General features: G+C 42.0%; 3 protein-coding genes across 3 annotated transcripts; all 3 read right to left on the reverse strand.

Moving 5' to 3' along the window:
* Window positions 1-3378: 3378 nt before the first annotated feature.
* Window positions 3379-5192, reverse strand: arpp19b (cAMP-regulated phosphoprotein 19b). The gene is made up of 3 exons (XM_075471010.1): window positions 4994-5192; window positions 4414-4536; window positions 3379-4307 (listed from the first exon to the last, which is right to left on the reverse strand). Exons 1-3 carry the CDS (start codon window positions 5036-5038, stop codon window positions 4137-4139), a joined length of 339 nt encoding a protein of 112 aa, XP_075327125.1. The 5' UTR covers window positions 5039-5192; the 3' UTR covers window positions 3379-4136.
* Window positions 5193-6006: 814 nt separating this feature from the next.
* Window positions 6007-8718, reverse strand: rsl24d1 (ribosomal L24 domain containing 1). Its single transcript, XM_075471011.1, has 6 exons — window positions 8583-8718; window positions 7208-7321; window positions 7047-7119; window positions 6882-6945; window positions 6615-6700; window positions 6007-6341 (listed from the first exon to the last, which is right to left on the reverse strand). The coding sequence occupies exons 1-6, from the start codon at window positions 8661-8663 to the stop codon at window positions 6268-6270; spliced, it is 492 nt and encodes a 163-aa protein (XP_075327126.1). The 5' UTR covers window positions 8664-8718; the 3' UTR covers window positions 6007-6267.
* A 2460-nt stretch (window positions 8719-11178) lies between these two features.
* Window positions 11179-24130, reverse strand: LOC142384709 (protogenin B-like). The gene is made up of 19 exons (XM_075471013.1): window positions 24064-24130; window positions 23255-23554; window positions 20355-20499; window positions 20093-20226; window positions 19696-19992; window positions 19355-19514; window positions 18989-19236; window positions 18217-18381; window positions 17693-17998; window positions 16731-16916; window positions 14843-14938; window positions 14546-14732; window positions 14243-14370; window positions 13968-14138; window positions 13318-13500; window positions 12151-12274; window positions 11911-12049; window positions 11691-11798; window positions 11179-11592 (listed from the first exon to the last, which is right to left on the reverse strand). The coding sequence occupies exons 1-19, from the start codon at window positions 24128-24130 to the stop codon at window positions 11179-11181; spliced, it is 3558 nt and encodes a 1185-aa protein (XP_075327128.1).
* Between the last annotated feature and the right edge of the window lie 460 nt (window positions 24131-24590).

A 24590-nucleotide genomic window follows, 5' to 3' on the forward strand; every position in this document is an offset into this window, starting at 1 on the left:
CCCTATGTTGGAAACTCTGACTTGTAAGAGTGCTCTGCCATATTTAGTTGACCCTAAATGGGTCAGCAGTGTTTGCCCATTTTCAAATATCATCCACTGGTTGATGTAAAGCAGAATAATTGTGAAATTGGTGCCTCAATTTCTCCAGCCCTCCCAACAAGGGTAACTACTACTAGCCAGTGAGAGGCAGAAAAGGGTAGATCATGTCTTTGCCTTGTTGGGAAAAACAAAACAGACTTATAACACATAAACATATTTGATGGTCTTTGTATGGAATTAAGAAGTGGGTATATTCTATGTCAACTGAAAAATAAATGGGTGTAACCTGTACACCACCAACCACACTAACATATCACAATGTTTCACACGACAAAGCCATTGCTGTGCTGAATACAAGTGAATATATTTGGAACAGCAATAGAGCCCAATGAAAAATTCAAAGATAGGCTCATTGAGGGGCAACATCGCGTTTTCTTACCAATGATTATTGGACTTTCATGTTTAGACACACACAAAAACACTTACCATTCCTGATATGAAAATCGAAGTTGGACAACTTTGCACCCAAAGTTCAAGTCTCATATAGTTTAACAGTTAAACATCAAAGTGTCTTGGATGTGCAAAACTCCACTGCTTTCAGCAAAGCTTATGTATATCTTAATAGGCAACAACTCGTGCTCTACCCATAACACTCAGAATGCCTTTATTGTCATTATACGTGGTACAATGAAATTCAAAGCCACCAAAAACAGTGCAAAGAGTGCAAATATAAAAAATATAAAATATATAAGTAATGTAAAAGAAAGGGAGGATGTAAGGTGCACAGTTTTTTTATGGTAATAAAATAAATAGAATCAAATATGGTGTTAATGGTAACATATAAAATAAAATAAAATAAAATAAAATAAAATAAGGTGTTAGTAGGTTCAAGTATGTGGATGTGGATATATTGCACACAAGAGAGTCTGGTCATAATTTGAATATTGCACAAGAATTGGGATTGTCCAAGGGATGATCAGTGAGTGTCAGAGTTTAGACTGGTCATGGCTTTGGGGAAAAAGCTGTTTTTAAGTCTGCTTGTCCTTGTCCTGATGCACCTGTAGCGCCGCCCTGAGGGCAACAGGTCAAACAGGGCAGAGCCAGGGTGGGAGCTATCTTTGGAGATTGCCTTGGCTCTGCTGAGGCAGCGGGAGGTGTAAATATCTATCAGGGAGGGGAGAGGGCAGCCGATTATATTCTGTGCTGCCTTGACAACTCTCTGCAGCCTCTCCCTGTCAGCGGCGGTGGAGCTGCCGAACCATACTGTGATACAGTATGTCAGCAGGCTCTCGATGGATGAGCGGTAGAAGGTCAGCAGCAGGTTGGAGTTGAGGTTGTGCTTCCTGAGAACTCTCAGGAAGTGTAGCCGCTGCCGAGCCCTCTTGATGATGGCTGTGATGTTCTCTGACCAGGAAATGTTGTCAGAGATGAGGACGCCGAGGTACTTGAACGTGTGGACCTGTTCCACGCGCTCACCATTGATGTAGAGGGGGGCTGTATCAGTGCTGTGCCTCCTGAAGTCGATGATGACCTCTCTGGTTTTCTTGGTGTTCAGAGAAAGGTTGTTCTCTGAGCACCACTCTGCCAGCTTCAGGACCTCCTCCCTGTAAGCAGCCTCATCACCCCTGGAGATGAGACCGACCACCGTAAAGCAAATTAATTTTTCTGTTTTTATATACAAACTTCAATCTTTATTTAAACAGGCAGGATGATAAAACACATGGTGTTGTTCTATAAACTTTACACGAGAAGAATCCAACTAATTTGCTTGCATATCGAGCAATATACGAAGCAATTGTGAACTAACGTAAATTCATTTATGATGGACTTCTTTTGAACTGGTAACATTAAATCAAACAGTTTTGATCCCTTGTAAATGGTGAGAAAGCATATCTACTAGAATTATCACAGTGGTACCACATTATCCAAAGCTGGGCTGGGGAGCTCACCCTTTTTTTAATGATAATTTATTAGTCTGGCATCAGCTGATATTGACTGGCTATGGTAGCCTTGAATTCGTATCGGGAATGGTGCATAACAGCTATTTTGGGACATATTATTTGTCCCCCCCAAAAAATTGGCTTTGGTGATAGGGCTGCAGGTGAGCTGAGCTGAAATCATCAAAGTCTATTGATGAACCTTCCTCTTCTTTATCGACGCACACAGACGACATTTGAAAGTAAGGTCAATATTTTTGAAATGTTCCCCTTTATTCATTTATTTATTTTGTGCAAGCCTTGTGGGCCCTCTATGCCATCGGGCCCTGAAGCTGGAGCCCCTGTATGCCTGTGCAGTAAAACAGCCTTCTCTTCACACCTTTGTCACAGCAAACAACAGGAAAGTCGCAGGTCTGAAAATGATGGCTGCATACCACCATTTCAGGTCGTTTGGGGATGTTGTGCACACCGCCTCCTTGTCAAATTTTATGGGCAATAACAGGAACCTTCCTTTTTTATTACACCCATGCTTTTATTGCTGTGACAAGTCAGAAGCTGTGTTTCAAATCTCACACTACTGCTCAGCGCTCTGAGTTGCATGACCCCACCTGCACAATCTAACAGACCAGGTCAACACCGGTGACGTTTAAATTCTTTTTTTCCTCAAAGAAAATGCTAAATGCCTTATGGTTGTGCCACTCTGGCTGTCTGGCACAACCAGGATCTTCTTCTTCTTCTTGTGCATCAACGCTGGAGTGAACTGGTACAGGCATGTGGTACAAGTACGATCTCCCCTCCACCTTGCTTGCCGTTGGCATCATCAGCACCACCTGGAATTGCTCAAGGCTTCTTTGTCAACACTTTCTGCTCTTATCAAAACTTGGAATGGATTGCAGTCATGCCTTCATGTTAGGACCATCAAACACTCAAGTTTTTGAGACACAGCTTAGAATCAGTTCAATTACATCATCATATATGTACTTGCATATCACAGGTGACTTTATTCCATTTTCTGACTGCATTCAACCAATATCACACTCTTAACAGTGTCCTCTTTTCCTCACATCCTGTTCCAAGACACGCAGACCTAAACAGATGACTATACTTGCTCATTTACCCTTTAGGATTGTTACTCTTGCACTCGGAGTGGTCAAAGTTTTCTCAAACTCATGATATACAATGTTTCAATGGAGACGTGTGTATCTAGAACACCTATCCTGTTAGATATGCATAAAATGTAAAGACTTGACAGTATGTGCAGGTTATAACTGACTACGTAGGTAATTATAAAAACACCACCACACTACATTTGGTTGTAGGGTTGGCAAGTATTCTAATCACAGTATATATATGAAGAAATAAGCCAGTTTGAAAAAGTAAAAAGAATACCTTTGAGTGAATGTAATTATGCAAAACTATTTTATTTACAAAACAAATGGCACAGTGTGTCTGCCACGTAAATGCACATGCACACTTCGGACATGTTCGGGGAGTTTCCTCCCATAAAATTCCAAGTGATTCCAGTCAGACAGAGAGAGACATTTCAGACAAGATTCACAACCCAAGATTCTCACAGAGGGAGCAAATATTGCTCAGGAGGAACAACGGTTCATTACTTTTAAGGCTTTTTAGAGGTCAGGGTGCGGTGGGAGACCAGCAGCAAGTCATTGCAAACCAATGTTAATAACATGAATTTAACACAACTGCTACAAAGCGCGTCTCGTCTAGTCTTTAGTACTTTGAAAGAATGGAGTTAGAACGGCACATTAGTTCAGAAAACCAAAGAAAAAGTAAGATGACTTGATTTTTCAATGTTCAAAAAGCCATGCCTCCATATGAGCAGATAAACATACAAAGCTTTCCAAGAGTTAGGGATACCTGTAAATTATTCATCAATAAACCCCAAGTATATATTTCTGCACCATCAACACCAAAGAACAAGATCCCTTTGCATTGATGAAAACAGAAACTACTTTTTGGATTTATCTGAAAATTCAGCTTCTGACAGTTGCCAACTATACTCCAGAATAGGACTTGGTACATAACTTGTTCTTAGTGAATACATAAAAAGGCAAAAAATAAAATAAAATAAACAACGTAAACAGCAGGTATGTGTAAGGAGGGTGATGGAATGGTAGAAGAACGCTAAACGTAAAACCATCAACCGGCCAGTTTGCTGGCCACGATCGAAGTCTTTCTCTGAGGCAGGTCCTGAGGAGTTGGAATGTGATCGCCCGTGATCTCAGTCTTCTCCGTGGGGGCTGATGGCAACTGTTTGTTCTTCATTTTTGCCTTGGCCATGTTGTAGTCACCGGAGTCGAAATACTTTTGCTAAACAACAAAGAGGACATAAAGTGAGACTGTTGCAAGGCTGGTCATTTAAAATATATATATATATATACATAAAAGAATGGTGATGTTTAGGTCAGAAACAAACCCCTTTCTGAAGTCGTTTCCTGAGAAAGTCCGAGCCCCCTGGCTTGGCTCCAAGGGCTGGATACCTGGATTTCAGTTTGGCCTCCTCCGCTTTTTCTGGGCTGACTACTTTGTCCTCCATTTCCTGTTGGAAGAAAACAGTGCGTATAGATGACAAAATCTCCAATCTGAGAACTTGAGGGATGTAGATCTAGTTTCTTAAGGAGTTTATTTGACGGGTGTTATCTTATATGTCTACAAACAACAGCTAGAATATTTACTGATTGCATTATTGATATGCAAGCGCGGCACTGAGGTAAACTCCAACTACTGTTTGTACAAGCAGCCTACAAAGGAGTGCTTAAAGCAGAAGGCTTATTGCCCTCAAAACAGCCATGTTTTTTCCCCATTCACAAATCAATACTGGAAGAAAATTCGCTCAATTTCGGTGGCATCGACGAGGAAAATCAAGCATGATTAGCTACTGGCTAACTAGCTTAGAGCTCGCTGCTAGCTGGCATCTTCCACATTCAATGTGCTAGCAGTGCTAGCTAACCGTCGCTCTTGTTAAATTGCTGTTGTAGTTCATAGTCTCAGTTTACCTTCTGTTCCTCTGAGGTCCTCGTCCCCTCAGCTTCCTCGGACATTGCTGCAGTGAAGCGTCGACCTGTTCACTAAAGCAAGGATGTATCGGCACGACCAACTCGGGTCCGTTCTGGAAGATGAGAGGTGACGGTGGTAGAGACGAAGCGGGCGGCAGTAGAAGCCTGTCGGCTCAGCATCAGGCTGCCGGAGCAGCAGCAGGCCGCCGAGTCGATGCCAGAGACGCAGATTGGAGAAACGCCGAGTCCACAAATTTCTCTCAGCTACGTTCCCTGTGCTTTTATGCTGTGACTTTCTCGTAACAATGTACAACAATATGAATTCTCTAAGTTGTGCATAAGAAAAATCCAAGATTCATAACGGTTTTTAGTATTTCTAATTGTCTACACTTATACATTTATAATTTCAAAGTGCATCAATACAAAATCCTTTTACTGCACGGCAGTTTAAAACGCCTTTTCATGTTTCTAAAGCACTACTTTGACATGCTGTAATAGAGAATACGTTTTCTATGGTCAACAAATTTCCTCAGCACTACAAGATAAACATTTGATAAAACTGTAGAATTAATCTTTCATCTAGCAGGATTAAAGGCACTTTGTTTTCAAAGGGTTATTTTTTTTTTACCTACCGACTCAGACAACAGTGGCAGAGGGTAGAATGGCAGACTCTGCTTATTTATTCAGTAGTCTTCGTACCCATAAAACCAATCTGTACAGAACATGGGATAACTGCTGTTTGATGAAGTAGCTTTTTCATCTACAACTCCAATTTCGTCTCAATGTGCAAGGTGCAGATGAATGAATTTAATGGACACGCCTATACGGCACACATTCAAGTAAACTGTGGGTATCGTGCGCGTAGTTGTGCAGCGCATACGTTATGTTGGTGCAACGAATGAAAATATTCTTGGTACCACCGCAATTTCCACTGAGTTTGAGGAATTTATTAATAAAATAAGGGTTCTTGTACATCCAAAAAAATAAAATAAATAAATCCAAATAAACAGAAGAAATTTTTCATAAGGTCTATTTTATTACTGGCAACCTTTGAACATTTTCTGTTTCCACGCCAACACATTTCGCCAGGCAAGAAGATGAGTAAATTCTACAGCCAACTACAGTCTGAAAGCATTTGGGACAGAGTGCTGTCCTCTTAACTGTGTCTTTTCTGTCATTTGGAAAGTTTAACTCAAAATAAAACACATAATATGAGGCCAACTTGACGTTGAGTTTGAACAAAAAAAACAAAAGCAAAACTTGTGGCCTTGAGATCAATCGTCCTCCCCCATTTCCACGTCTTCTTGTAACCGCTGCACCATTTTGTCTTCCATCTGTTTGGCTTTTCCTAAAAAAGAAAAAAAAAATCCGTTAGATTATCCATCTATATACTGTAAAAACTCATATGTCTAGCTGAATACATATAAATCAATATATAGCAACGTTTCATGGACAAGAAGAAAAAAAAGAAAGAAGAAGCATGAAATCAAATTAATTTTTATGTTTTTCACCAGTGCGCACGATCAGTGTCGTTTGACATGGAAAATTCTAGTCTTGTTCACACTTAAGTGTCACCAATTTACGGGATCTTTGCCTGTAATTTGACAAACCGATGCTTTACCTGCATGCGGCGCTTTGATGAGGTGAATATTCTTCTTCACTTCGTTGATGGCCTCTTCTTTCTCCAACTCTTTGCCCTTCTTTAACCTATGCAGCGGAGACAAATCAAACACACTTGAAGCAAAGCAAGCAGTTTTTTTCTTTTCCTTTTCTTTTTTTCCCCTCAAAATCCTGGAAATAAAATGTCCTGTTTCTCACAAAAATCTGTGTGGATAGACAAAAAAAAAAAAAAAAAAAAAATTTCGACTCACAAATATAAGCTTCTTACCTGTTCATGATATATCTTGCCTGTCGTTTCTGTTTGATTTCCTCCACCCTTTTCATTGCCTCCACTGCAGAAACAGCAAACAGGGAAAAATAAACAAGCTGCTCGGAACACGATTCGATGTTTTATTTACACCGATTGCTTTCGAGACATGAATCTATACATTACCTGTCTTGTCCCACAGCTCCCTCTTATATTTAACGGGAATACTTCTGCGCTTCTCAAACTCCAAAGAGTTGTCCTGAAAGAGAGTACACGTGGCGGTTAAGGAACGGACACTGAATTCACTCAATCTGAGAACACAGAAAAACAGCAGAAGAGCAGCGTACCACCGTCAACTCCTTTCCTGATGCCTTTCTGAATGCTTTGGTCCATCTGGTTTTTCTAGGGTTTCGCTTTTTCTTGAAGTTCCTGTGACATTTTGATTTGCAGAATCTGAATGTCTAAATAAAGGGGAACAAATAAAATAAAATCATCAGGTTAGTTCAGATTGAGCCAAATAAGAATCAGTGTAAAAAAAAGCACAAAAAAACAAATCCGTTGTGTCCGTCCTTAGAAAAGACCAGAAGGCAGCGGCCATCGTTCCACATCAGCTCTGCTGTTGTCTGAAATCTGACTAAATGCTGCATTAGCTGAAAAGTCAAGTAAAGGATGATTCTTTAACATCTTTATTCATCTTCCAGGAACTGCAGAATTATTCATTTGTTATTCCTTGGGCAGGTGCTTACCGTTTAGCAACTTATTTTAAAATGCTGTTTCATTTACTGTCATGGAGAACTGAGGGTAGTTTTGGTGTCTTGATAGTTTAGTGTTCACATTCAGGCCACACCGCAACTCAGTACAAGTTTAAGTAGAATAGTACAAACCTTGTACAATACCAATTTTCTGTATTTTCTTTCAATGAAAGACTATTTCAATTAAGTAATTACTCAAATATTTCTTTGTCAACCGTCAAACTGATGAGGGAAATGTTTCTGCCTGCAGTGTCTCGCCTGAATTTCCAACCAGGTACTAAAGATAACAACTTAATATTAATAAAAAATATATAATAACAACAATGAAAAACCCAAAAAAGCAAAAATAGATACAATTTCAACCAATGAAAACCATGTGAACCCAGTTGTTTTACATGAACACATGGTTAGAATTGGCGAATACATAAGAACTGTAAAGCTTATTCCACAGTTTAGGGCCAATGTTAAGGATGTTTTCTTCCGCGAAATCAATGCCACGTATTAAAACAATATGGACGCACTTTTAACAATGCCAGAAATGTACCCAAAGCTGGTGTGCAGTACATTACAGGGCTGAGATGAAGGAGGTGTTTATATTTACATAAGCTCCTGTTCCCACGTCGTAACACCAGGGGGCGCACTAACTCCATAAGAAGTATATTGAAAAAAAGAAAAGAAAACGAGGCCCCGTTTACGGACCCTCCAACGACTTAATTTTCATGGTTTGTCAAATATGAGAGCTCGGTCCCACATTTACGAAGACGTTTAAGGTTATATAGCTCAACTCCATGTCCCGAGAATTGTTAACCAATTTGTTATTGACGGTTTGTCAGATCTGATCGCTGTGTGGGTCCCACGTGAGAGATCCAAGCTAGGAGTAGCCACCCAGCTAACGGGCAACCACTGAAAGTCCAAACACCAGCTTCGGGGAAACGTACACTGATATTCAAGCAATGAAATTTTACTTTACCTTGCAATCGTTACGTACAAACATTACGCCATGCCCGGGATAGACCGGTCCCGAGCAGAAATAACATTTTTCGATGCGCATTGTCGCAGCTGAGGACCTGCGTGCGGCAGCTAATGAAAACAAGACCGACCCGTCACTTCCTGCTTTGTCTTGTTCCCCGACAAACCGGCAGCCATAGCTCCTGTTGCAGATCGTCTGCCTCCTGCTGGATAAACTGTTCAGCCTCTCATTAGAAATCAGATTAGTTGAAGTTGGTTCATTGTGTTTGTAAGACCCCGAAAGAGAAAAAGAAAGAAAGAACTACACCTGAGAAACTTTAATGACTGTAAAGCCAAATAATTTGAATTCACAAAATGATGAATTAGATGCGAGAACATCCGGCTGTAAATGCTATGATTGAAATGTTAATGACTGTCCGTTAGCTCATCTTGGCCAGGACACTCAAAAGAAAAAGATTTTCAATCTCAAGAGTCTTGCGTCCTGGTTAAATAGAGGTTTGATAAAAACAGTACAAATAACCCTTTCAGTTGCAGTACGTTGGCAAATCCCAATTCCTCCCCGCTGCATTACTTACACCCTCTGCTTACATAACTTTAGATTTGAGAAAGAAAAATTGTCCCGGCACTCATATGTCAGCTGATGTAATCTCTTTGCAAATACACAAGTAACAGGTATAATGTTACATGCTCCTCAGTAAGTTGGCCCACACTTTTTAAGTTTATCATCAACTCAATAAGAAAAAAAATTCAACACAAATTATATTTTTCCCAAAAACAATTTTATTAACTAGTATTTGTAATCATCTTGAGAGTATCAGACAAAAAAAAAAAGACAAAAAAATCTTCTGCAACATTTTAGCACATAAAATAATATATTTTGCTGTTCACTTTGGATTCAAAGATGTATTCTTCTTCTTCTCTTGTCGGCAAAGTTACCCGTGGCTCCCAAATGAACCTCTGTCGATAATCAATACAACGACAAACTTGAAACTGAAACCAGACACGTTTTTCAGAAAAAAAATGTTTCTGTTTACAACACCGTGCTTAAAAAGGACAATCCACATCGTCATTTCCAATGTAAACTAGGTGAAAATTCAAGGTGGTAAAACGACAGCAGAACAGCTTCTGACATCTCAAGTTAAAAAAAGAAGAAAAAACAAGAACTATGTAAAAATGCCTTTCTAGTAACCAAACCCACTGGGAAATCATTAGAACTTTCAAATGCAAATAGTGTATATAATGTAAATGAAAACCAAAGAAAATCACTAAATAACAGGGACTTCAAGATTCTTTGGTTAGGATAATTTGTATTACAAAGGTATAAAAAAATTGATTATGCTGCTCTTCACTCAGAGGGCTTCCAGGATGATAGTCAGAATCCTTCACTGTCACGCCTGGACAGTAAAATTATAATGTAGCGAGAAGAGAATTCTTCATCCCTGCGACAATGATCGTGAGTGGCGACAGATGATCCTCTCGATAAAGAATAAATACTATCGTCTATCGCTGGCAGGACACGCTGGATCTTTGGTCTTTGCCTCAATCCTTTCCACCGCATCGCACCGCGGATCAACGACATGAAACAGGCTGCGCCCATCTGAGGAAGCAGACAACTCTTTGGATAATAGCATCGGCGTCACCTCTGCATTTAGCAATGGTCTAGAAGGCAAGTGGAGCACAAGGCTTGTGCTAAAGCTTTCGCCAGAATAAAGCTCTAATAACATTTACACGGAGAAAACAAGTCATCGAAGAGATATTCGCATCTCTGTGAAGAACATTTGGCAAACGCACCCTCAATGTACACCCGCTATATTATTTTTGGCTGCCTTATAATTTTCTCTTGTTTTATCAAAAACTCTTTGGGTACGCTCTTTCCACTCTTTGGATCTAGTCGTCTATCGTATGCAAAGCCCATTATATATTAAGGCCGTGTTAAAGCTTTGAGTTCAGTGCACTGAGAATGCCAAACTACACTGTTTGATAAAGCTAAAAATACAGTTTGACAAAATGTTAAAGCACTTGTCATCTTTCACGACAAAGATAAACAATGAGAAACAAAAGCTCTTTCAACCATGAAAATAGAAACTAGAACATAATGCCCTAAAAGAGGAAACAAGACATGAAGCATTTTCGCCTTGTACCCCTGAGTCTGAGGTAATACTGCAAAATACGTGGGAAAAGGGAGGTAGTAATGTATACAAAGAGCAGAATACTGAGGTAGATAATCTATCAATAAGGGGCTCCACTACACCCTCCGCTCCAGTGGAAAAAGCAATTCAACATAATGAAATAGCATCACAGTACGCTTCTGACATTCTTCTTTTAACATTCATCACGGGTGAGCTTTGGTTAGGACAAACACCAAACACGCAAACAGGTAGAAAGTTGTTAAAAAAAATGGAAATAAAATGTCATAAAGGACATTCATACAAAATCCTGAGGTGAGTCCGAAGCAGATGCACATTTCCTCCACTGCAGCAGCTGGCCTCCTGATCCCTTGTCTTTGAGGAAATACTAAAGGGGCTCCTCTCAGGAAGCGAATGAGGTAGAAGTGGCATAGCTTCGGCCGCTGAAGAGCAGATGCAGGCCAAGTGATGTCAAGAGATGGCTGCCTGGGAAGCGTACAGGGCAGGATGAGCATCTTCGGAGTTGCCGCAGAGCCGGGAAGCATCCGGGGCAGAGTGATGGTGGGGATGGCTCAGCATCTCCTCATTTTTCACTCTGCAAGACTGCTTCAGCTCTGCGATGGTGGTACCGCCGTTTGATCCCAGAGATTTTGCTCCGGAGCTTTGGCTGGTTGACGGGTTGCTCCCTTCTTCGTTGCTTTCTTCATTGGAGTAGTGTCCAGAGTCTCCCGTCTCTTGGCTGCCCTCGCTGGTGTGAGAGCTCTCCGAGTGAAGTGGTCCAAAGATGATTTCCCGGGACGAAGGAGGCAGGGGAGCTGAGCCCAGATGCTCGTCATATCTCAGAACAGTTTTGCCAGTTTCGTACAAGCTGGCTCTCGTTTCAGCCTAAAGAAACAGAGAAGGTAAAGAGTAAGATTAAAAATAATAATAATAATCTGTGTGAAAATAAGACTGAATGACAGGATAAATGTCACGTCACTTACATCAATTTCAGGTGGATTTAGGATCTCTCTGTTGAAAAGCAGCCACCTCTTGCTTTGAATGTTGCCACCGACAGGGCCGACGCCATTTATGACTATATTAGATCCACCCTGGAATAAATATTTAAAAGGTTTTTCATGGTTGACAGCACATGGTTGAGAGCTTGTAACTGCGAGAGCAGCAGTGATCAGAAGCTTGCTCACTTTGGTATGTTTATCTCACCTTAGCATCTTTGAAGTGCTCACTTATCATCGGTATGAGGGCCTCGACATTCTCAGCGTGGCATTCACCGGGCAGCGGGAAACCAGCGCGTGGACCTTCGGAGCCCCCGGCAGCAATGACTTTGGAACTGGACGATTTTCTATTTGTTATACAAAGATTTAAAAAAAAAAAAGAAAATGTTTCACAACATGACTCTACCATTGTTTTCTTATCATTTGAAACTATTACCAGCATTACTACCTTGGTCTGCCCTTGCTGACCAAGATCAGGGCACACATGGCGATACATGTTAAGGCGATGCTCACGCCGACCATGATCCCCGTCATGGACCTCTGGTCTATGTGGTAGAGACCGTCGGAAAACACTGGAAGGTAAACCACACGGCGTTTCAGGTGAGAAGTTAAACATTAGCGTTAACAGATGGACAGATAGAGCTGGGAGATCATGCCAATAGCATCCTGGGGTACAAAAGTGCTGTTGAAAGATGTTCATTACCCTTTAAAGCTGTGACTGTCATCATATATCTGAAGCGCATGAAAATAATTCTACCAAATATATCAGATACAATTGGCAGGAGGAGGTGAAGATGTTATGTTGCACCAGCTGCTTCATTCATATAGAGAATAAATATGTTCTTAAAGAGCTGCTTGCTCGTGTCATTTTGTTTCTATACAAAATGCTAAAGTGAACCAAGTTTGAGGGCTTCTTATATCGATTCGTATATATATGCTATCAATGTTTCCCCATAACTTATAATAGGCGGCAAATGCTCACGTTGCAATATTTTTAATACCTATATGTCAACTATTTGGTTAATGAATACCTACAAAATTTCCTCCTTAATGCAACATATTATTGCCCTGAATGCTAAGAAAGTCCAAAATCTAAGGCGGTGCACGTTCTCTGAATACTAGCATATAACACTGAAAGCTTTTAAAGTCAATCGGCCCTGACGCAGCACATGAGTGCAGCTGTTCCAATGGCTAGAGGCTACTGCAGGTCTTTATGAGTTCATGAGTACATGTATTTTCAAAACTGTGTGCAGGGCTTGGAGTACATTTAAAAGCACACTATATTTTGTGTGAGAAATCCTGGAACTTCTCCTGAATATCAACACTTTAGCCAAACAAAATAAAATGAAGAAAAAGACTAAAACAACATGGAAGCGAAAGGGAATTATCAGTTTAAAGGTTAATAAAGCCTTAGTGACATCACGTCCTGATAATAACTTAAAGCCTGATATGTTCCACGTGGAAAAGTTAAACTTATTTCAGGCGAATGACACAATCCCCACAGTACGGATTTACTCTTAAGGAATTATAAATCTAATACAATATAACTCAGAGCTTAAGAGTTAAAAGAACAAGGATGATCATTAATCTTGTTGCAATGTTTAATGATGCTAACCTGTTGTATCTGGGAAGTGGTCAGAGTGCCTGGGGTTCTTGCTGCGGTGGATGTGTCCCCGCCTCGGTGCCAGCTCCACGATGTCAGAGAAAGGGCCGTCACCTACCCTATTGGAGGCGCATATCTTCACCAGGTACACGTTCCCTGGCTCCAGCTTCTCCAGTAGGGCCATGGTATGGCTTCCTGTATTCATACAACATGGAAGAGAACTTCAGAAACATGAAAGTGTGACACTTAAAGATCCATAAATAACGACACACAGCGTGTGTATTTGCTGATGCCAGAAAAAGCTGCAGCGTTCAGGTGTTCCACACCCACAAGAATTTGTTGTGAGAGATTGCTTTGTGGCTGCTTCAGGTACTAACAATCAGCAACTTTCAATATTGAGCAACACACGAGATGTTCATAGAGAAAAAAATGCACATTTGACTGAAATTGTACTTGTGTCTCCACCCACGTGGTCTTATAGTTGTTAAAAAATATATATTTGTTCACCTGTTATTCATTTTATTGAGTTTTGGAAACCTCCTAAGTGGCAGCACTTTGTCTTTTTCATTATTCATATAGGTATTGCTCTGCTTTGTAAAAGTGCTGTTGCGCCTTCAATACCTCAGCATCACCGATTAAATGTGATAAAGTGGAGCACTCACCCTCCCTCTGTATTTTTTGCCAGTGTCCAGCCATCCAAGCTTTCTGTGAGGCATACAGGATGGTGTAGTGTGTAATTATCACATTGGGCTCAGTGGGCTCCCTCCAGGACACCAGAGCAGTGTCGTCCTCAATCAGAGTTACTCGCACTCCTGCAGGTTGCTGGCCAGGTGCTGCACACAGAGCATTTACGGTTACAACAAGAGAAATGGGAGAGAAACACAGCAACATAGCCACAGCAATAAGATGCTGCACTTATGTCCAATTTAGTTTTTACCTGCTGCGAGGGTCTGATGGTAAACAACAGAACTCCAGGGACTCGACATCATGTCCACATGGAGACGCACCACGAACTCATAGCGAGTGTTTTGAACCAAATTCTGAACCATCACACTCTGCTTGGTACTGTGGAGAAAAAAAAAACATTTACGCATTCGGGGCATCTGGCAGGGAATAATCCAGAAATATGTAAAGTACCACAATGAAGGAAGTACCAAATACAGGGATTTTTTTTTTTTTGTGAGTACAGGATTTATTATGCCTGCCAGAAAGAAGTACAACCTGTTTCAGGGGCTCTTACGTTTGTAGGTAGCGTATAGCAGAGACATTATGTGTGCCCACGGGTGTATAGCGGACTGTATAGCTAACAGCCTTCCCAGGTGCAAAGGCAGGATGACTCCAACGCAGCGACACTGCAGATGAATTGCTGGTGAAGACAGTCACTTGATGTGGAGGTGGAGGGGCTGCTGCCAGTTGGTCTCTAGCCGCTGAAGGATGCACACAGCAGTCGCATTTAAACATGTACTCAGTGTCAACAGTTGTATTCCATATTAAGCTGCGAAGATGTTTGAAATAAACTCTGGAGCGAAGTACTCACAAACACATCCCGGAGTGCTAATTGTTTGGTCGGTCTGATAGCCGTCTCCAACTTCACTGACAGCCAGAATCTTGATGTGATACTTTCTTCTTGGATCTGGAGAACAAATAGCTCATTTTCAGGCATTTCCACTCATTTGGCTGAAGCAAAAAGTCAAGGTTGCCTTCGCTAATATTTCAGTCACGGAACAAAGCAGCCTTTGCCCAGTGCTGCCAAAGCTTGAAAAATCACCTTTGAAACACAAAGAGCGATGGCTAACACACAGAGCAGAATCATTCTAAAAGCAGACAGACGTGAGAACAATCAGGGAGAGGGGGAGCGTTCGCAGGTCATGAGAGGCCATCCCCCGTGCACGGACAATACACGGTCTCGTCTGTTACCTCAGCCTCATTTATCACGTGGCCTTCTGTCCAAAAGCATGAGAAATATCAGCGGGCCCCAATCTCTAATAAATAGAATAACATGATCAATACAGACTAGGGGGATTTTTTTCCCTTCTCAAAGCCAGAGGAATGTTAGCATCATAAAACCTCATTAGCATGATGCTGTGCTTTAAAACACAATATAAATAAATAACTGACTTTCAGGGGGATGACAAATGTGGCTCGTTGTACATTTGAAAACAGAGGAAGTTAGATTAGGCTGTGTGAAGTACTGGCACTTATAATCAGGAACTGGAATGATCACAGTGGTCCGGGGCTGGGAACATTTCTTTTGAAAATGTGTTTTAACTTGAAAAACTACCACTGCCCCAGGCCCTAAATCATGATGCTTTACGAAGGCTGAAAAGGTCAGCCTTTGGGTATTGACCAATGACGGCAGTGTGTCCAGGCTTGTTTAGGGGGCTGGGCCAGGGGCAATGTTCAGCTGCTGGGATCCTAGACCCATGGGACTTGGGGGGGATTTGACTGAGGTCACCGGGCCAAGCCAACACAGAACAGAAGGAATCTGGGTGCAGGGTTGCAGAATAGGAGGTGGGCCCCTTTTGTTTCCCTTTTCACAGTCTCCATTGCCTTTGTGTCACGGCCTTAAACTTGGAGCAACAGCGCAGAGGAACAACTAAAGTGAGATTATGGAATATGAAATCAATGACAGTGAGTTTTGTGATGATTAAAAGAAAACAGATATGAGAAATTTAACATTTACTTAAAGTTATAACTGTCTATATAAAGTTATAAATGTAGATATATCAAAACTATAGACGATCACAAGGAACTTACTCAACAATCTAACTAATTTCGTATGATCTGAGCACAAACTACACTGTGCTTTAGGACAGGATAATATTGTTCATCTCAGTTTGTCTCTGGTTGATACTGCATATGGATAGCTGAAGGTAATTTTCATGGGCACCACAGATGACCAGTGGGGGCAGGGCCCTAAATCCCACACTTCTGTCTCATGGGTAGAGGTCAGTGGCTCGGTCCAGCTCTTGCCCATCCCAGGGGTCTTTGTTCGTGTGCACCAGTGTCCAGCTAAAGGGAGGTGTTGGCAAGGGTCTTGCAGGGCAGGTCTGGCCCAGGACACAACACAATGGCCATGCATAATTAAGCAGGCGTTAGGATGGGAAACGGTGGTGGGAGGGACATCTGGTTACTGACCTCTAACCCTGGGAGCCTGATCTCACACAATACCGCAATGAGGCTGGAGAAGATTGCTGGTTAGACAAGAGGGGTCAGCCCATATTGATCAGGACAGAGGGTGAAAATGCAAATGCAGCATCCAACTGCCCACTGAATTAAATTAGGTAATGCAAAAGATATTTCCCCTTCAAGTGAGAACTCATCGGTCACTCTTTGTCATGAAGGCCTAGATGATAGAAATGGACCAAAACAATCAAATATATCCCTAAATTTATCTTCCCACCCACTATGGGCTGGTCACTCACCAAGGCCACTAATAGTGTGGGTATAGGTTTGAGCCTGCAGCAGGATGTTGGGCTGCTCTGGTTGACCTTCCTCATGGTAACACAGCCTGAAACCCTGAGCAGCCACAGAACCAGGGGAGGTTTGCCAGCGTGCCACAATGGAGGTGCAGTTAAGAGGCTCAAGTTGAAGAATAGGGGCTGAGGGCACTGAGGGGGCAGAGAGAGAAGGCATGGGATCAATACATTCTCATTTGTAGAGTATCATTAAACACAAATGAAAAGAAAAACAACAGGACAGTGACTGCATTTAAAGTATGGATGCACAGTTTAAATTCAAGCTGAACCACCTTTGGCATAACAGATTCTGAATTTTACGTTTGCTTTGTAATAAAATCACCAATCTAGCTTGTTCTAACCTAAAAAACTTGTGCGTCTGTCTCTTGTGGTGCACTACAACTATACCTAAACATATGCATGGTAACTATAACTTTAAACATGAAATTCAGCTTTGGAGGACAAAAACCTCCCCCAACACAGTAGGCCATTTAAACAGGCTATTCTTTCCCTCACATAGAGGCCTGAGGCCCTCTCTTTATGATCTGTGACTGAGGCCACTCTAACATCACTGACAGCAAGGGGCAAAGGTTTCTGGGTAACCAACACAAAGACTGTGGGACAATGCTACAAGAGCAAACTCTAGTCACATGCCGAACACACAGCATGAACTCTGGTGACACTCCTTGTATTCCAAAAGCGGCAAAAGCCAAAAAATGACCAAAAGCAAAAAGACAAGACAGCTATAGCACGTTTGCATCTTATCATAACCGAAGATAAATGCTTTTGAGTGTTAGATTGTGCCACGCATGCAGGTAAACAAAGCCACTGTATAGATTCATTTGATGAAATTGCATGGAGAACAATATCACATCTTCGGCTTCCAAAATTCACAACGATATTTCCTTTTCGGACTTTGGCAGGTTTACCTTTGTTGCTCGACACTTTAGGTGTACGGTGCGAGCTCCATGCCGATGGCTCACACCAGCCCACGCGTGTGGCTGCAGCCATGCGGAGCAGGTAGATGGTGTCAGGCTGCAGGCCCTGCAGGAGATGTTCAGTACAGTTGTGCGGTAGCTCCACAGTCTTGACAGTGTTGTCTACAGCTGTGCGATAGGAGAGTCTGTAGGCCGACAGGCGTCCACGGCTAATCTTTGCTGGCAGTGGCTGCCAGCTCACCTGAATGTCCGTCGAACTGTGGCTGGTCAGACTTAGCTCTGGGGTACGCAGAGGCACTGCAGAAAGGTATGAAAATCACTTATTCACCATACATCCAGTCCACGAGGAGATTAATTTGTTAGGAACACAAACATTTGCTTTATCATGAACAAATAAAATGTTCTTTCCATCATGCTTATCGTCACTCAAAATGTGCTGTGAACATCCATGAGCTGCTTAAAAGCCGTTGTGATTTTTTTGCTAGGAGTGCTGAAGGTCTAAGCTCGATGCTTACCGTCCTCCAAGGTATGCTGACTGACTTGGTCTGACATACGACTGGCTCCCATCGGCATGTAAGCCACAACGTAAAAGCTGTAGTTTCGAGCTGAGTCGAGGTCTTCGATGATATAACTGGTTGTGTCGTTGCCAATAACAACCTGGTATTCTTCGTTGTTTAGACCTGCCGTGCAACAAATCGTAAAGTACGTTTACAAACGGGTTCATACTGCACAAAAAAGAAGTGACTTCCATGAGAGTTGTTCTGGCACACATCATAAAAACAGTCAAGTGTTTTGAACGACTGCAGCATCAGAATGCCGCTCATCTCCCACTCATAACTGCTTCCAGGCCATTGAAACAAATCCTGTTAAACTTGTAAAAGACTTGACTTTATAGTGTTGCTTGGCTGTAAATAGAATGGTTAAAGTTAAACATCTCCTTACATTGTTGGTTTGCAAGACAGTGAGACGTTAAAATAGAGACCCTGTCCCTTTAAATGCAATCAGAATGAGCTTGGGAGTGGACAAAGACCTGACTAAGCCTGTTGTTATTTAAGTGAAGTTGCCATTCTTAGTCCTCCTTGACCTCTGCTCTGTGCAGCAACAACAGATGGCCTTCGACAGAGGAAAGTTGATCCCATTTAACAGTGATATGGCTTGTAGAACCTCTACAAGGTGGCGATCTTGCATCTTTTTCACACCTTCGTCCCTCCCAGTTCAGGACTGACTGTTTTAAAACTCAAACGATGAAGGAGAACTAAACTAAAAATGTTTGCATCTTAGTCTCACCTTCAGCCTTCATGTAATGGATGGAATAGGCGATGACTTTGTCCGCATTGTAGAGAGGTCTCTCCCAGGCCAGTAAAATGGCAGAGCTTGAGATGGTCTCAGCATGGATATTTCTCGGTGCACTGGGCCTGTCCTCTGACATGACTACAATAAGGCGAGCCACGGAGAGCACAGAACCCTGTTTATTCTCTGCCATGCACTGATAGATGGCATCATCCTCGGGGATAATCTGGGTGATCACTAATTTACTGTGAAACAATGAAAGAAATAAGGAAAAAAAAATCAGCAAAAACCAGTGAGGAGCTTTCAGAGGAATGTTTTTTTCCCGTTGTATCTAATGTAAACACCACTCCTGTGAGACAGTACCTGTTGTACATCTTAATCCGTCCATTTAAGTGAACCTCTTCTCCATTCTTTAGCCAGCTGATGCGTGGCAGAGGCACTCCCTCCGCCTGGCACATAAATCGGGCAGTGCCTGCTCTTGGACGCGTCTGACTCTCAGGCCTCTCAACGATGGTCGGTGGCACTGAAACAGACGTGAATGAGAAAACTGATGAAACTTCTGTCTAATGCCTTCTATTTGTCAACCAACAGAAAAAAACATGCATATCATAGATGTAGGCATTTTGTGGAATATGGAACACAAGAAATAGATACAGGTTGGAGACTAATGACCCATGAGGTGTAAGGAGAAAAGTTTATAGTACCTAGAACTGTGAGGTTGGCTGCGGCAGTGGTGTGGTTGCGGGTTCCAGGTGTGGTGGCCCTGCACAGGTAGACTCCGCTGTGCTTGGAATTGACATCGGTAATAACCAGGTTCCCATTACCCAGCACTTTGGCATTGTAGACGTCGATGGGTTTACTGTCAGCCCGGCTCCAGGAGATGATGGGTGAGGGATTGCCTGTGGCCACACACTCCAGTACCACAGTTTGATGAAGGGAGGCTGTTGTGTTCTGTGGTCCAGCGATGATTCTGGGCCTCTGACGTGGTTTAGGGCCAGCGACTTCACAAGGCAGCAGAAATGGCAGAGATGAATTCAGTGTTTTCAAAGGAAATTGGGACAAATATTCATTCCTGATCTTCAATTAGTGCAATTACCACACCTTTGTTGACAGCGAGTGCGACTTCTTTACTCTTTAAACGACTGCCGATGTTAATTGCCACACATCGATATTGTCCAGCATCTTCCAGCTTCACATTGTGAATCTGAAGAACTCCGTTTGGCATAACTGTTATTCTAATAAAATAAAAGGGGCAAAACGAGGGTCAAATTAAACAGAATTTCAAACCTGCTGCTAAGTAATTAATACAACTGAATTATAAGAGGATTTCTCCCTGTCTGAAATACAAATTGTCTGCAGGTACCTGTCTGTTTGTAGTGGCAATGTGCTTTGGTTGTGCTCCCAGGTGATGCTGGCCGGAGGGTTGGAAATGACCGCACAAGAGAATCGAGCCACAGAGCCCTGAGACGCCACCATAGGTAGAGGATGCAACACAAACTCTGAGATTCCTGTGAAAGAATGAAACATAATCGTGTCTGCAGCAAGTAACTCATAAAAAAAAGAAAGCTTAACCACTGCATAATGTTTACTTTATGTATGCAAAGGCCTGACTTTGATATACGTTAACAGATCATGTGAAAGGTATTGATCTCTGTAAGACACCAGCTGCTTTTGTTTAGATGAGCCATCACATCCCGTTCTGACCAGCTGGCCTAATCAATGTATCAATTGAAGAATGACAGTGAATGATGCATTATTATAGATACAATTTAATCAATGCACTTTGCATTAAAAAGGACTGCAAATGTTGTGCAGTCTTTAAAATGTGTGTGTGTGTGTGCAGGCTGCATGTAGGTCTTGCTATGTAGAAACTGACTAAAAAACATAAATATACATATATCAAAATGACTATTTCAACTTTATAACTATAACATAATATAAATATAACATTAATAACAGTTACAGGCCTTCAATAATGACCAGAGTCAAGCAAGCCCAGTCTGCATTTAACTGAGACACACTCGATATGATATGATCAATGACCTTCATTCATTAAGGTGATAAGCCCCCCCCCCCCACACACACACACAGACACACTCACAGAGAAGAAGTCAATATCATGTTAAAGAAAATCAATGCTCTTATTCTCCCACTGAAACTCTGCATTTAAACCCTGAGCTTCAGGACAGCAAAAACAACAGAGTAATTCTTTCCCTTAAGATCCGATCTTATTGATATTGTACGAGTAAACTGTTGGTCCTGCTGATGGTTATATATGTGGATGCATTTATGAATGACTCCACTCTATATGCAGTTGTGTATATGTAACAGCAAGATTGCAGGTCAAAACAAATGTATTCATTAGTTATTTGTCTTGTTGAGAAGTCCGGCAATAGTCACATATTCTGTCTCAGCACAACACAGCAGACTGGTGACCAGCGTGAAAATGCTGAGTAATTGATAAGAAAAGTGATAAACAAAAAATTGCTGACTGGCTGGGATCAGCGATGCAGGTGGTGGGTGTGGCCTATCTGCTAACATGGTCGTGTCTGTTGTAGGGAAAAAAAATCAATGTCTAGGTCAAGCAGCACAAAGGTTTCTCTAAAGAGGTCAGAGGTCACCTCAACCCCCTGTCCAGTCAGTTTTAGCCTAAACTGGAGCCAGATTGCAAACAGTTTACCATTAAACCACAAAAGAGAGCTTGGTATTTCCTGTGTTATCAATATTCTACACTAAATGATACGGTGGTAATAGATCCTATCCGCGAAAGCATGTAACGACATATTTTGCAAATACTCTAAGAAAGACGTGAGTTTTCACACAGGTGTAGAAGTCTTTGGAGGTGTAGAATGATGCAGTTCAAAGACTACTTTACATCAAAGGAAACACTTCCTGGATGGAAGGACCAACATTTTTGTGCTGTGGAGAGTCAGGCTCATTCGTTTAAATGACAAACTGGCCTTTCTTTAACAAAAGTGCTCTGCCTGACAGGGAAACAGAGGGCTTGATCCAGTGAAAGGGACTGTGGGCTGGGAGAAAGGACTCCCCAGCCAGAGCAGGCCTGTGACATCACAAAGCCTTTCTCCTGTTGACCCCAGACCCCTGGGACCTCTGGACAGAAGGGGAGCATAGAGGAGTCCCATCCTCCACCTCCAAGCCTACAGCTGACCAAAAACCTTTAACCCTTTCACTGACTATGACTGGATACCAGACCAAACTTGAATTTGGTATTGTTTATGTGGTCATCATATTGAAAACTAAGTTTCTGGTTGCTATTTTTAGATTATAACCAACCAGGACACGAGCATGAATACATTTCACATATGCCTGGGCATGTAGAAGATTGACTTTTTCCCTGGATGCGTATCTATTTTCACAAACTATTTTAGTAAATAGTATTTAGTGAATACTAAATACTAAAACGTTGCTAAAACACAAGAGGAGATTTCTTTCCAAAAGTCTACACTCAGTGTCAGTGTCAAAATCAGTGCCCTGCAGAGGGTTTCCATGACACCAGCCATGGGATATCCCTTCTAAGACCTTTGAAAAGAGCCCACGGTAGGCCAGGCTCACTGAATAGACCCAGCTGTCTTGTCCACTGATATGTGGACAAACAAATGCCCTGAAAGCTAGCCTTTTCTTCTGGGGCAGTCGGGGGCACTCCAAACAAAGGCTAAAAAGCAAATGGCCTTTCACAGATTCCTCTGTGTAGCAGGCCACTGGGCAATTACCACAGAGCCATAGTCTGCAGTGACAATGCAATCCCACAAACATTTCAACTGAGAGAGAGAATGATCATTTCTAACTTTTTGCTAAAGTTTACAGAGCGCCTTGGTAAGTGTGCGAGTGGATGTTTTCCTCTACACAGAGACAGGCTAGTGGCCACAAGCTTGGGACTGCCTATTTATGGAGTATTTATGAGCTTTTGGATAGACTCCCCGTTTATCTTTAACTATCTCTTAAAATGATCCCATAACTGGCCTGACATCTTTAAACTCAAGTATGACCAACTTCCAGTGTCACGGAAGCTCAGGCTTTAGAGGTTTTTTGCCCAGTAAAGAAGAAAAAGAAGAGAGGTGCGAAGTACATCTGCTTCACATCTCCAGCTTTATTACCCATGAACTGCCCATGCTGATGCTTGAACGGTGACAACACCACAAAGTCAATATCACCAGCAAGTGTAACCAATCTTGGTTCCGACACTGGAAAAACAGCCCATGTTCTCACCAGATCATCTTTTTCCACTCTGAACTCCATACTTACTTGCGATAGTCAGACGTGATCTTTGGCTTAAGATGGCTCCATATCTGTTCTGGGACAGACACTGGTAGAATCCTTCATCTGAGTCCTCCTTGGTATGCTTTATCTTTGGTATGTACAAGGAGCCATTGGGCAGAAACTGTAAGTGTTCACTTTCTGCCAACCTAACTCCATTCTTTAGCCACTTGATGGTGACTGGAGGCTGCCCATGAGCCTGACAGTCCAACACAGCAGGATCCTTTGGTAGTACCGTAACATCACTGGGCTCCGTGATGAAGGAGAGTTCACTAAAGCATAAAACACCTACAGAAAAAAAGGTTGGGAACATTAGTTCTAAATTAGGTCTAACTTAACAGATACTTATGAAGGATAAATACATAAGACCACGCAAAATAATGTTGACAGAAATTAATTTATTTCTATAACAAACTCCCAGAACGTGCTGACATAGATGTGTAAAGTCACTGAGCTTAAAAGACGCCATTTATCTTTGGAGAAAAACACGTTTGATGCGGGGTTTTTATACACTTTGTACCGTCCATCGCAAATATCAGACACGGTGCTGAGGGTGAGAATACCAAGTCACAGAGGTGGAAAAACATTTAATAAAGTACCCGGCAAACAACTCATTTCAACTACGCTAACAAATCATTCTGATTAAAAAAAACAACAACAACAAAAAAGGGAATATTGTCCAAACATAAAGGCAGGTCACCGCTTTAATGGGACCGCAAACAAGGGCAGCACAATGTACGATAGCTTACTGACACCTTCCATGTCAACATTAAAAAAAAAAAAAAAAGGTTACTTACTTGATAATGGAATAAGCAAAACAAAAAGAAGCCAGCGTCGGCAAAACTTCATCTTAAAATTCGCCATTTATCCAAACATTTGTTTCATTTCCCCCCCTCCTCGAGCTGTCGCTCCCCTGCGAACCGTCCCGTAAGTCCACACTATCACTTCTGCCAGCAGCGGAGCACCAACGACTCGAGTGGGGTGCCGGGGTAGCCCACGCCGCCCTCTGGCGCATGCGCAGACCCCTTAGGACGGAAGCAAACGTGACGACTGGGATGGGGGTCCTTTTTAAAATGAACGGACCTGTTTATTACACTTATGTAGTCAGCTGTAGGATGTTGTAGTCAGCTTATCAGATCTTCACTTGTAAGAGCAAATAATAGAACGGATCTCCTCAGATGTGGGTTCTGTCCACAGAACAGTATGACCATCTGCATCCATCTTCACATTTGGGTTTAAAACGTTAAATCTGGACACTGGATCAACTTTATTGGACTCCACGTTTACACTTGACATGGTGCCATAAATGTGTTTCTCCATGTTA

This window comes from Odontesthes bonariensis, chromosome 7, assembly GCF_027942865.1.
Source record: "Odontesthes bonariensis isolate fOdoBon6 chromosome 7, fOdoBon6.hap1, whole genome shotgun sequence".
NCBI lineage: Eukaryota > Metazoa > Chordata > Actinopteri > Atheriniformes > Atherinopsidae > Odontesthes > Odontesthes bonariensis.

Excerpts from the sequence above, each read along its gene's own strand:
- rsl24d1 (XM_075471011.1), bottom strand. The coding sequence starts at position 8,663 with ATGCGCATCGAAAAATGTTATTTCTGCTCGGGACCGGTCTATCCCGGG. Across the intron at positions 7,322-8,582 it reads TTGTACGTAACGATTGCAAG|ACATTCAGATTCTGCAAATC; the intron begins GTAAAGTAAAAT and ends CCCTTTATTTAG. Across the intron at positions 6,342-6,614 it reads CATCAAAGCGCCGCATGCAG|GAAAAGCCAAACAGATGGAA; the intron begins GTAAAGCATCGG and ends TTTCTTTTTTAG.
- arpp19b (XM_075471010.1), bottom strand. The coding sequence starts at position 5,038 with ATGTCCGAGGAAGCTGAGGGGACGAGGACCTCAGAGGAACAGAAG. Across the intron at positions 4,537-4,993 it reads GGACCTCAGAGGAACAGAAG|GAAATGGAGGACAAAGTAGT; the intron begins GTAAACTGAGAC and ends TTCTTCCAACAG. Across the intron at positions 4,308-4,413 it reads GGAAACGACTTCAGAAAGGG|CAAAAGTATTTCGACTCCGG; the intron begins GTTTGTTTCTGA and ends TTTGTTGTTTAG.
- LOC142384709 (XM_075471013.1), bottom strand. The coding sequence starts at position 24,130 with ATGGCGAATTTTAAGATGAAGTTTTGCCGACGCTGGCTTCTTTTTGTT. Across the intron at positions 20,500-23,254 it reads ATCACGTCTGACTATCGCAA|GAATCTCAGAGTTTGTGTTG; the intron begins GTAAGTATGGAG and ends ATTCTTTCACAG. Across the intron at positions 11,799-11,910 it reads AGCACTTCAAAGATGCTAAG|GGTGGATCTAATATAGTCAT; the intron begins GTGAGATAAACA and ends TATTTATTCCAG.